A 12472-nucleotide genomic window follows, 5' to 3' on the forward strand; every position below is an offset into this window, starting at 1 on the left:
GTTCATGGAGGTGCTGTTCCCTCAACGAGGGCCCTGGGAGGAACAAGGCCCCTGCAGGCCACACCACAGCCTGCACGGAGCTGCGGGCCACACACAGCCTGCACGGAGCTGCGGGCCTGTAGGGAGGGACTCAGGAAGGGGCCCTAGAGAGAGCTCGGAGGAGAGGCAGATCTAGTAGTCACTAACACACAAATGTCACGTGAAATCACGGCAATGGACAAGATTTTTCAGAGACAGTAAATAAAACGACCAGACTGAGTGTGTGGGGAATACGCAGCTACAGTCGTCCCTCGGTATCCACGAGGGATTGGTTCCAGGACCCCATCGGAACCAAAATCCCCAGACGCTCAAGTTCCTATATAAAACAGATATGTAGTTATATCTGCATATAACCTACGCATCCTCCCTTGTACTTTAAATCATCTCCAGATTATTTATAGTAATACAATGTAAATACTATTTAAATAGTTGTAAATACAATGAAAATACTATGTAAATAGTTGCCTGCATGTGGCAAATTCAAGTTTTGCTTCAATTTTGGAACTTTATGGAACTTTTTAAAAACTACTTTCTGTTTGTGGTTGGTTGAATCCGAAGATGTCGAACTTGCAGATAATGGAGGGCTGCTGTACTTTGTGTGTTTTCTTTGTATGTGGAGCCTAAAGCAATGTGTAAAAAATGACTTCACTTTAGAAATTCACATGTAAGTTGGGCTCGGTCAGCAAGAATCAAACATGTCCTTTTGTGTAATTACAACGACATTTTGAATTGTTAAAGTGCTCTCATTGAATATATTCTGGGTTACACTAATTATTTGTCAGCTATTTAATTATCTGGACATAAGTAATTAATCAATGTCATTTTGGGGAAGAGGTGCTTCTTATTCTCGAAAAGAGATGAGAAGTTACTGTAATTATCTCTAACTTTACTAAGTGAAAAGTGGAGCAGCAGGTCCCAGTTTGTACTCAAATGGTTGAAAACACATCCATTATCTGTTTTCTTCCTTTTTGGAAAAAAGCTAATCGTGTTGAATTGCCTTGTATTCTCAGAGTTATTCTCAGAAGACTGGTGTTCATGGAGAGGTGGTGAGCCTATACTATTCAAATGGCTACTGTGTGTTACATGTACTTTTTGTGATAATAACTTTCTTACAGTGGAACAGATTTATTTGCCAACAGATGTTCTTCTCAATGACACATACTCAGGGAATATTCTGTGACAGTGACTCCGATGAAGAACAGTGGGCTCAGATGACATTGTAAATGACCAAGTTATCTTCACCAACTCACCTTGAGAAAAATCAGTCCAATTTCAATAGGCACATTTCGACAAGAAAATACCTTTAAGTTATCAGGCTTTCTTGCTTGGGCTAATAGGCAACATTTTTATTATGGGCATATTATAACTATTTACTAAAAAAAATTTACATATACCATACATTGAGTTTTTTCTTGGGCCTAAAACTGTATTGAAATACCTTCATTTTAGTATACATAATCAGACGAATACTGAGTATTTTAAGGACTGAAATGTATACTTTCTCAAAAAAGCACCAGTTGTGGCAGGATCTTGAAAGAATAGGTTTCATCCCCTTTTTTGTTTAAATAAGCAACTGATATGATTTCTTTGCATCTTTTATTCTGGAAATAATGGCCTCAGATACTAAATGTTAAATGAGAGTTAAAATAAGTAAACTGAATTGGTTAGATATAACCAACAAGTTCTATAGAAACAGAACATTTATTACCACAAATGTATTTCAAGGAAATCATTAAAAATTACATTTTTGAGTTCCAAAGGAATGACAAGCCTTTTTTAGAAATACAGATGCTCGGAAATTCTTAAACAGTGAAAGTGCTATTTCATTTTTTTTCTTTGCCAATCAATGTAATAATGCTTTGTTTATTATTATTTTTTAAATCCTAACCCATCCCATTCTTCCTAATGGTTCTCAGTTCTCATTTCCCTACTTAAGGTAGCTTTTAACCAGAGAATTATTAAACTGCAAGGGACCACAGAGGTTACGTAATCTCCTGCCATCCTTTGCTGCACTCCTGATGACAGCAGGGTACAGGATCTGCTGCACCTTCCCCAAAGGTGAGGAGACCTTATCATCTCAGCTCGCAGAGCGCTGGTTTCAATCAAGCACGGGCTGTTCAAGATAGAATACAGGCCTTACATCGTGAACCCGGCATCTGCTCCTTCTGTATCACCCTTGTGACGTGGGGAAAGACACTAACTTCCCACATCTGAATTTCTCACCTGTACAACAGGATCACAATACCTCTCTGAGTGGCTGTGAGAACAACATGACATGACATATAAGGAAGTGCCTCATGGAGAGCAGTCTCTCGTTAAATGTTACGTCCTTCTTGAAAGCATTCTCATACTGAGATCAGACTTATCATACGTGACTCTGTTATTTTCAGGAGCTACACAGAATCAATCTTACGTCTTTGTAACCTGCAACTGCCCTCTGAGCACAAGAATAATGAAGGGAAGATCTTTTTCCAAATGCCAACTATCATATTCTTCCCACGGGACGGTTACAGTAATTGACTTAGAAAAGATCAATGGCAACCTTCGTTAGGAAAACTTACCTGGTCTCTGTGCAGGGTTGTCTAGTCCAGTAAACATTTACTAAGTGCTTACAATGTGCCAGAAACTATGCTAGTGGCTAGAGACTAATTACAAGACACAGTGCCTTTCCTGACAAGTCTACAATCTAGAAACAGACGTATACTAAGTGAAGATTGCACTACACAGTGACATGCTAATAAGTTAGATATAAACCGCTAAGTGACTAAAAACGACAAAGCACACAGGAGGCATTTGGGGTGGGTTCTCCACAGGTGGCAATTTTTAAAAACTCGGTCTTGAGAATATTCATCCATTCAGCAAACATGTACTAAGGACCGACTATGTGCTAGACGTTATGCTAGGTGCTGAGAATACAAAGGTGGGTGCAGGGGTGGGGTCGGGGGTCCCTACTCCCACGGAGTTTAGAGTCTAATTTATGGTTATTCCAGTTCAATGGAATAGTTATTTTAGTATACTCTAAGAAGACCAGCTTCAACTTTCCCACTTGCCACGTGAATGAATAACCATTCTGGGGGTTCCAGGACCCAGGCTAAGTCGGATATTTTGTAGTATACCCACATGATCTAAAATCCTAGAAATAAGCAAATAAACAAAATAATTTTTTAAAGGTTTTTTTTCCCCTTCCCATGCTGCAAAGCTAAGCGTACAGTGCGAGTAATCTTTAGAATCTCAAACGGTTAAGACCAATGGCAAATTATAAGCAAGACAGCCAACGTGGCCGTCTGTTATTTGAAGGCAACGCTGTGGTGTGGCAGAATGAGTACGAGCTGTGTTGGAAATGCAGCCTCAGGGACAACGCGTGCCTGGAGAGCGCCAGGCGTGAGTGTGGGTTCACGCGACGCGGGCTGCCTTTCTGCTCAGAGCCCTCCAGCCCTTGTCTGCTCCTGACAGGACACATATTCTTCTGCCATCATCCCATTAGCCGTGGTAGTGGATGGGAAGGGGTGTTATTAACTCAACAGAGTACTTTGCAAATCGACTGTTTTCATGCCTTTCCCATCACTTATCAATAAAACTCAGAGCTAAACACAGAAAAACCAAGTGCCTTGAATTTCTCTTCCTTTTGCTCCCCTCAACTTTAACCTTTCAAGAAATTTTTATTTGTATTCATCTAATTTCATTTGAGACTCACCAGGGTATACACACTGAGACAGAGGATGTGTGTGTCTGGTTCACACTGTAGGAATTCAATCGATCTTTGCTGAGTGGAAAGATGAATTAATGTATGGAAAGAAGGCACTGGCTCTTTCTGAGACAGGTGGATTGATGGATTTAGCCAAAAAAAGCTAAGTACCTTGCCTGACTCGTACCATGTTTATAGCACAGGGGGGCCTAGGATCCAGGTTTCCCATACCCCCTGCCTTGGCGATTACGGCGACACCATCCAGCCACATCTACAGCACCCAAACCTGAGGGAACTCAAGGCACGCCAAGGTGGAAAAAAGCAGACACCGGGCCACCTCAAAGGAATTTCACAACGTTTCCTTTCCTTCAGTCTCTGCTACTCTCATGAGACTCAGCCTTTGTGGATGAATTTGAGGCACAACTGCCAGCTTGGTAAGAATACTAGTAAACACGACCACGTCCAACTGTAAAGAACACAGAGCCGAGACACAGACACAGCCTTCCCCAAGTGAACAGCCAAATGGTGAAGCTGTCCCCATGGCACTTATTTTCAGAATATAACTCGCTGAGCTCCCAGCGTGTGCTCTGCCAGTGCAAAGGGGTGCAGCTCTCCGTCCCTGCCCTGCCAGCGGCCACGGTCAGGTGGGAGACTGCGGTGATGCTCAACAGGCCAGCTCTTGCCTCCCATGAGTTCCCCTAGTAACAGCTGACCTAAGTCTGCAAGGACAAACAGGAAACAGTCAGATGAGGGGGAGGAGCACTCGAGGCCGAGGCTGCTACACGAGGAAAGTTCTGGAAGCCTAAGAGGACGCAGCCCATTTAGGGAATTATAAGAAGTTCAGTATGACCAGGACAAAGACTCAGCTCCTTTGGTGGCTGCAGATGACACTGAAGAAGTTGTCTGTGGCCCAGGGATTACGGCAAGTTCCAGAAACTGTGCAAAGAGGTGCTGAGCTCCTAGCAAGAGACCTCCATTAAAGGGAGACATGAAAACCTACTGGTTCTGGCATTTTAGGCCTGTCAGTACTTCCCCTTCTTTGACAACAGTTCATATACTCTTCCTTTAATACTTTCAATTACTAATATGAAACATCTATCCAGTACTTATCTTCCTCATTTATGTTCACCAGAAAGTTACAGTAAGAATCCCAGGGGTTCTGTATTCTTGTTAAAGATTCCGCCCTCCCCACCCCCTGCCGCCCATTTTCCATGGATGTATTTTCTTTCTCTTATGTTAAATAAGTCTATGAACTATATCAAAGAATTATGGAATGATAAATGGGAAAACTGATAATGCATTAATTTAAAAAACTGGGAACTTTTATTTTCTTCACTGAAAAGAATTTCCACTAAGAATCGGTATTCAGCAGCACAGCTTAAGTGGAAACACTGAAGGGTAAAAACAGCTTGGTATACGTAGGCGACTGCTTTTTAAATGACTGAATCGCTCAGAGGCAACCTGGAGAGGACCGTGGACGAGTGCCACGCTACACTCCTGGGGGCTGCCCACACGCCCCCTTGACCTGGTCTTGAACCTCGCCGCCACCCAAACTCATCTTCCATATCTGAGGTTTAAGTTATTTGACCAAAGAGGTTATTTTGTTCACATTTTCTGTGCCTCTGGTACCAAGTACTTATTTAGCACTCAATAAACATTTGCTAAAGAGCTAAAGCAAGGTGAGGGATACTGGTCACAACACCCGACGCTATGTCTGGGTCGCAGATCATCAGAACACCTCCACTTACATAATCTCCGTAGGTCTCTTGTGTTGGGGGCGGCGGTGGAGGTCTGTACCCAGCTGGGGGGACGCCTCTTGCTCTGGGAGTGAGAAGTCCTCTTCCTCGACTCACTGGCCCTCGCGTGGAAAGGACTCCCCTGGAAGTCGGCGTCCCTCGCGGTACCCCGACTCCCACCGGCCGGGCCACGACTCCTCCCCTTCCCCTGCAAGCAAAAGGGTCAAATTAGCAATCCTCATGGTATTCTCTAGCATTCCACTGTTCGCATGCATTTATACCTCACAAAAATCAGTGTTCCATAATTCTGTAAAAAGAAATAAGGAAACCATACGCAAAGTGAAAACTAAAAGCAAATGCGAAACAGGTACCTACCTAAAGGAAGGAAATTAAGTCATTTAGGCAGCTAGTCCAGCAACAATAAATATGGTAACATCAGAGAAACCCCAGGAGCCAGTGTCTGTCTGGGACACAGAACAGGAAGCCGACGTCTGGGGAGGCTGCATCCACCGAGCACCCCTCCATCACGTCCTGCCAGGGCCTCAGGCAACCCTCACTCCAACACTGCGGCTTGGGCCTTGCCTGGCTTGTCCACAGGCAAGGAAACGGAGGCCTAAACAGATCTTAAGACTGTCTGAGAACACACAGCTGGCAAACCCGGGACGAAAACAGACATCAGATTCCACGAGAGAGGGAATAAAATGAACTTTCCCAAACAGTGTATCTACTACCTAGGGACTGAAAACATCATTCTTAGGTTAAATAAACACATATATTTTCTGAAGTAGAATTCAACATGTTCATGTATTTCTAACACAAAAGTCTCATTATACAATGAGACTTCCAAGTCAGAGAGGAAGGCAGGAAGCAGAAGAGCCCAATGTAAGCTAAAACTTGAGGAAGTGTACAAGTCTTATGAAGAAATGAGGACAGAAATTTGGCTCCACCAGAAAATAAAGGCATAGCCTGACCCACCTCCTATGGACAATGTCCTCCAAACAAGGAGAACCAAGCAGATAACGTGGCTGCCTACAGACCAGTTCTCTCTTCTTCTCTTGTTTGATTGGGATAGCAAACACACAGCTGAGAGAGCTCAAATTCCACAAACAGCAGAGAAAATTAACAAAACCAAAAGCTGGTTCTTTGGAAGGATCAATAAAATTAATAAACCTCTAGACAGGCTAAACAAGAAAACAACAACAATATCATAAATGAAAGAGGGGTCATCATTAATGACCTCAAGGACATTAAAAGATAAAAAAGGAAGATGATGAACAACTCTAGGCCCACAAATTTGTTAACTCTGATGAACTGGACTAATTCCTTGAAATATACAAATGACCAAATCTCATACAAAGAGAATTAAATAATCTGAATAAAACTATGTTTATTAAAGAAATTTAATCAATAATTAATAATCTTCCAAAAAAGAAAGCATCAGACCCAGAGGTTTCACTGGTGAATTCTATCAAATATTAAAGGAAGAAATGATATCAGTTTTCCACTCTCTTCCATAAAATAAAATCAGAGGAAACATTTCCTAACTCATTCTCTGAGGGTGGTCACCGGACGTGCCTCCTGAAAATTATTTCTACATTACTAGTCAGAGGCTGGGACTGGCCTGGGCCACCGGGGAAGACAGAAGTGACCGGTCTCCACTTGGTCTTGAGCCCTTATGGGGACCTGTCACAGGAGGTGCCTCCCAAGATTTTTTTTCTAAGTCCACCTGTGGAAGCCACAACTGGTCAAGGGGCTGGGAGACAGAGAGGCCGAGGAAGGGTGACGGAAGCTGAGCTAGGTGGTCTCTGACATCCCGAGGAAGAGACATGTGGTCCAAGGGGAAACAAAAGACATTAAAGACATTATACAATGAAACAAACAAGCAAGCAAACCATAAATCAGTATCTCCCATGAACAAAGACGCAAAAATCCTCAAAAACAGTAGTAGCAAAGTGAATTTAATAATGTATTAAACACGTCACGACCAAATGGGATTTGTTCCAGGTATGAAAGGCTGCTTCAGCATTAGTGAAAATCCATGTGACAACCTCGCCAAGAAGGTTCACGAAGAAGAATCGTAAGATCACATAAAGCAGAAAAGGTATTTAATGAAATGCAACATCATTCATGATAAAAACCTGGCAAACTAGGAACGGAGGTAAATTTACTCAAGTTAAAAAAGAACATCTAATGCAAGAGGGAAGAGATATGGGAACATATGTATATGTATAACTGATTCACTTTGTTATAAAGCAGAAACTAACACACCATTGTAAAGCAATTATACTTCAATAAAGATGTTTAAAAAAAAAAAAGAACATCTACAAAAACCTACAACTAATATCATATTGAATGGTGAGAGACTGAATGCTTTCCCCTTAAGATTGGGAACAAGGCAAGGATGTCCAGCCTTACCACTCCAATTAAAACTGTACTAGGGCTTCCGTGGTGGCGCAGTGGTTAAGAATCCGCCTGCCAATGCAGGGGACACGGGTTCGTGCTCCGGTCCGGGAAGATCCCACATGCCACGGAACAGCTAGGCCCGTGAGCCACAACTACTGAGCCTGTGCGTCTGGAGCCTGTGCTCCGCAACGGGAGAGGCCGCGACAGTGAGAGGCCCGCGCACCGCGATGAAGAGTGGCCCCCACTCGGCGCAACTGGAGAAAGCCCTCGCACAGAAACGAAGACCCAACACAGCCAAAAATAAATAAATAAATATATAAACTTATAAAAAAAAAAAAAAAACTGTACTAGAAGTCCTACCTAATTCAATAGGACAAGAAAAGGAAATAAAACTTTTAAGATTGTGGAGGAAGAAACAAAACTTTGTCTGCAGGTGACATTTCCATGTAAGAATTCCCAAGGAATCAACCAGATCAAAACAAAACAAAGCAACCATACGAACAAACAATAAACTAGAACTAATCAGCACATGAAACAGGTCTTGGAATACAAAGTTAGTAAGTCAACTGCTTTCCTACATAGCTGCAGTGAATACCTGAAATTTGAAATTTTGAAATTAGTCACTAAAACAACCAAGATGCCCTCTGTTCAACAGGTGAATAGATAAGCAAGCTGGGGTGCATTCGTATAATGGAAGATGATTCAGCAACAAAAAGCAATGAGCTAATAGTGGTAAGTCATGTGAATAGTATGTTCCCATGATATGATGTAATAAAAATAGCATTTTACCTCTGTGGTTTTTGTTCCCCAAACCTATAACCCTGGGCTAATCATGAGAAAAATATTAGACAAATCCCAAAGGAGGGACATCTTCCAAAAAACCTGACTGGTACTTCTCAAAACTGTCAAAATCCATGACTTTCACCTTTAGGCAACTTGTGTTATCCCTTTTTTGAGCACTGTAAGTTAGATCTTTTTTTTTGTTTTCATACTAGGTCATAAAAATCGGTGCAATAAAATTGGTGGTCTAGAGCAAGGACACTGGATTCAGATCGATTTCCTGACTGTACTTATTTACCTCTGCCTTCCAATTAACATTCAAACTAATCAAGAGTCTGAACTTTCCAAGACAGTTTCCTCAATTGTGAAATGGGATACAGAACCCATTTCTTAGTGTTATGGTGAAGGAAAAAATGGTAGGACATACACAGTATTTAGCCCATTTCCTACTCAATGAATATCAGCAACTTAGATAAATTTCAATCTCTCTGAACTGTACTGATAGACACTGTAATATCTATAGTCTTACTCACCTTTTTATCTCTGGTATACATCTAGAAAAATCTTCAATGTGATTAGAGAAAAGAGTAGTTTCTACTTATGGTACATCTCACTCATTTGTGATATTTCAGTCAATCTGTGTGTATTCAAACTAAATAAGGCTCCTGCTTCTTTATCTAATACCCCATCCCTGCCGTCCAAGGTACTATATCGATCACAAAATATTCAGTATTTCAATAAATTCATGTCCTTTACCACACTGAAAGACATTACTTTATATTTAAGAAGTTCACCATTCTTTCTTATCATCATCGACATTGTTAGGTTATGTGCCCACTGGGTATATGGAATCATACTAAAGAATCCCTTATAGAATTTTAGACAAGTCATTTGATATATGTAGCTCGGGATACTTGTCTACAAAAGACAGTTTGAAGATTCGTTTTTAAGAGTTTGAAATCCCACGGGAATGGTGTCAAGCAGCACAGTCTCAGTACTGCTGTAAGTGGTCTCTGGTGAGAGGAAGGCACGCGGAGCGACAGGCCAACGTGAAGGTCCCGCTGCACTGCCCAGTGCTCACTCAACGCCACGAATGAAGTTCAGGGTAGAGATAAACAGCAGGGCTGATAACGTGGGATGAGAACAGAAAAAGTGCCTAGTAGATGACATTTATAACGACAATCAACGGGAACTTACTTATTTTTTACTTGAAAAGTTGATTCAAATTGATAGGATTGGGTGCCACACTGCTCAGAACGGGGATAAGGGAAAAGCAGAAACATAACACATCTGAGTAGAAAGTTTCATAAGCAAAGGGGTGTGACTGTAATGGTTCTTTCTGTTTGCATTTTTCAGCAGGGTGACCTTGGTTTCTGGTTTTGAAACTCAGATGTGAAAATAATTGAGAAAAGTTTTTTCCATGGGAAGAGTGCTTTGGATGATCAATAACTTCTTGTATTCAGTCAATTAGGAACTAATTATTCAGTTTATATATTAATAGGAGGTTTTAGGCTATGATGAAAAAGCACGTGATGGGGGTTCCAGCACACCCACACTCAATACTCAAATCTAGTCCTGTCATCACTGGGCTGCTGAACCTTGGTTTTCCCATCTACAAGTCCAGTTAATAACATCTAGCTCTTGCAGAACAGTTGTGAGGTTTACAACTGCATCAAGTGCCTAAGCTAAAACAGGCACTCAGTAAGTGGTAATTATCATGTGGACTTCTACTTGGACTCTGTCTTGAATACTGTCCTTTTGGCTGCTAACTGAAGGGTGAGGAGAGAGAGAAGACAGAAGGTACAACTCGCATTTGTGCTCATTTCATCCATTCAGCAGCAGCACATTTATGTACATTTCATACATTTAGCAACAGTGATGCAGTGTGGTATAGAGTAAGAGTATATATACCACACTGTTTGGCCTTTGTCTATATATTTCATGAGAAGCAAAAGTGTATGATAAAACAATGAATTTCGTGGAATTAGCTCAAGCTAGCTCCAGCATTATCAGCTGGGTGACCTTGGGAAACACAGGGGACGCCTGGGCCTCAGGAAGAGAAAGGCCTACAGCTGATCACAGAGGGGGTGCCTGCCGGATCCAGTGTCAAGGTCTAGCCGGTCTCACAGTAAGAATAAGCTTTCCCAGAGATCCATCCAAGGATCCATGCTTGACGCAGTAATGACCTGAGGGGTAATTTATTTTCCTATAGAATCCCTAACACATGGGACAACTTTCCTTCACCTCTCTGAAAGCTTAATCACTGAGATATTGTTTTTTCTTGCCAGAGGTTGACAAGGGAACGAGGAGCTGGACAGAAGGGAGAGGTAAACGCAGCCTATGGTCATAATCCCTCAGAACAAACACAAGAAGCCATCGGGGCTGATGGAGACTGGAAGTTCTGAATAGAGGACTCTGGCAGCTCGCTCTCTGACCACCTTTACAGATCATCTGAAATGCGGTGCTAGGGCCGTGCTTCTCCTCTCACACTTGACTGTGCACACACATCACCTGGGGCCTGGTTTCGGGGCAGAGTCTGCATCAGTACACCTAGGCTGGGGACTGAGACTCTGCATTTCAAGTGCTGCTCTGGGTAGCTTCGATCCAGAGGTTATAGAGCTGTTATGAAACCTGTCGTTATCTCTTTTCTTTATTCTGCGAACCATCCAACCTTCAATGCAATTAAAAAAAAAAAAAAAGACTGAGTAAGTGTTACATTATTCTACATTGTACACAGTCTGTAAGAAATCCAATGCAATCTGTTTCTTCTCCAACAAGTTACAAACTGGTTACTAGTAAAACTGTTGACAACATAAGACAGTGTGAGAGAGTCCACCCTCTTAAAAGTACAAGAAACTTATCGTTTCATCCAGGGACGTATCCCCTTGGAGACAGAGAGCTCGCTCCGTACTCTGAAGCCTGTCACTGTCTTCCAATTCTGATTGCTAGCATGTTTTTACTTTTTTTCCTTATAAACAAAAATAGCAAAAATCTTTATCATTTCTAAGTATCAACCTTACTTCTGCCTTCTGGAACTATGCAGCACAAGTCTTCTTCCTCTGTGATGACGGTGAAATTGATAATAAAGGAGTTAAGAGAGATGTGCAATTTGCCCAAGGACTGATCAAATATCTGTGCTACAGAAATTCAATTTTTAGTGAGGGATCATTTTGAGTAATCAGAAAAGGAATCATGCCACAGTCTGGGCTTCAATGAGACATTTAAAAAATTAAGTAGGATATGGATTAATGTGTGCTCAACATCCTATCTCCATTTTACAGACGAAGAAACTAGGCTTAGCGAGGGAAGTTCCCTGAGACCACGCAGCTAGGAGGGGCTGGCGGTGACTCTGATTTTCCCATAGCCACACCCTAACTCCAGGCAGATGGCCCCATTTTTCCTGCTTTCAAGCCTTTGCCCCTCTGCATGGGATGACTTCCCTCTGGCACTACCTTGCCTGATTACTTTCCCTTCATCCTAAGTGTGTTCGTACCCACGCCCCCCATTCAGGATGATCTGTGCTATCGTTTCTGCTTCCGCTTCACTTTTCCTCATATCCCTCGTGCTCTATTTCAGCCATTCTGCCATAACTACTTGTTTCTCTGACTTTCCCCTTAAAAATCCCAGAATGGCAGGACAATGACTTGGTCATCATCTCTGCAACTTCAATTTGTCAGAGAAAGAGCTCAGGAAAATGTGTGACATTAAATGACCTAACACCAGCAACTGACTGATGGCCAAAGAGGAAAAAAATTGATTAAAACTTCTGAAGAGCCAGGGTGGGGAGGGGAGGGGAGGGGACGCCCACTGCGCAGGAAACACCCACTGT

General features: G+C 42.2%; 1 protein-coding gene across 4 annotated transcripts in view; it reads right to left on the reverse strand.

The window, feature by feature from the left end:
* The window catches only part of KHDRBS3 (KH RNA binding domain containing, signal transduction associated 3), a 167225-nt gene that overhangs the window by 60767 nt on the left and 93986 nt on the right, over positions 1 to 12472 (reverse strand). For all 4 annotated transcript variants that reach the window (XR_005017089.1, XM_036830888.1, XM_036830887.1 and 1 more), the window contains exon 6: positions 5473 to 5668. Coding sequence is in view for 3 of the 4 variants with exons in the window: in XM_036830888.1 (XP_036686783.1) it covers positions 5473 to 5668 (196 nt within the window). In the remaining variant the exon portion in view is untranslated. The remainder of the gene's footprint in view (positions 1 to 5472; positions 5669 to 12472) is intronic.

Source organism: Balaenoptera musculus, chromosome 17, assembly GCF_009873245.2.
Source record: "Balaenoptera musculus isolate JJ_BM4_2016_0621 chromosome 17, mBalMus1.pri.v3, whole genome shotgun sequence".
Taxonomy (NCBI): Eukaryota; Metazoa; Chordata; class Mammalia; order Artiodactyla; family Balaenopteridae; genus Balaenoptera; species Balaenoptera musculus.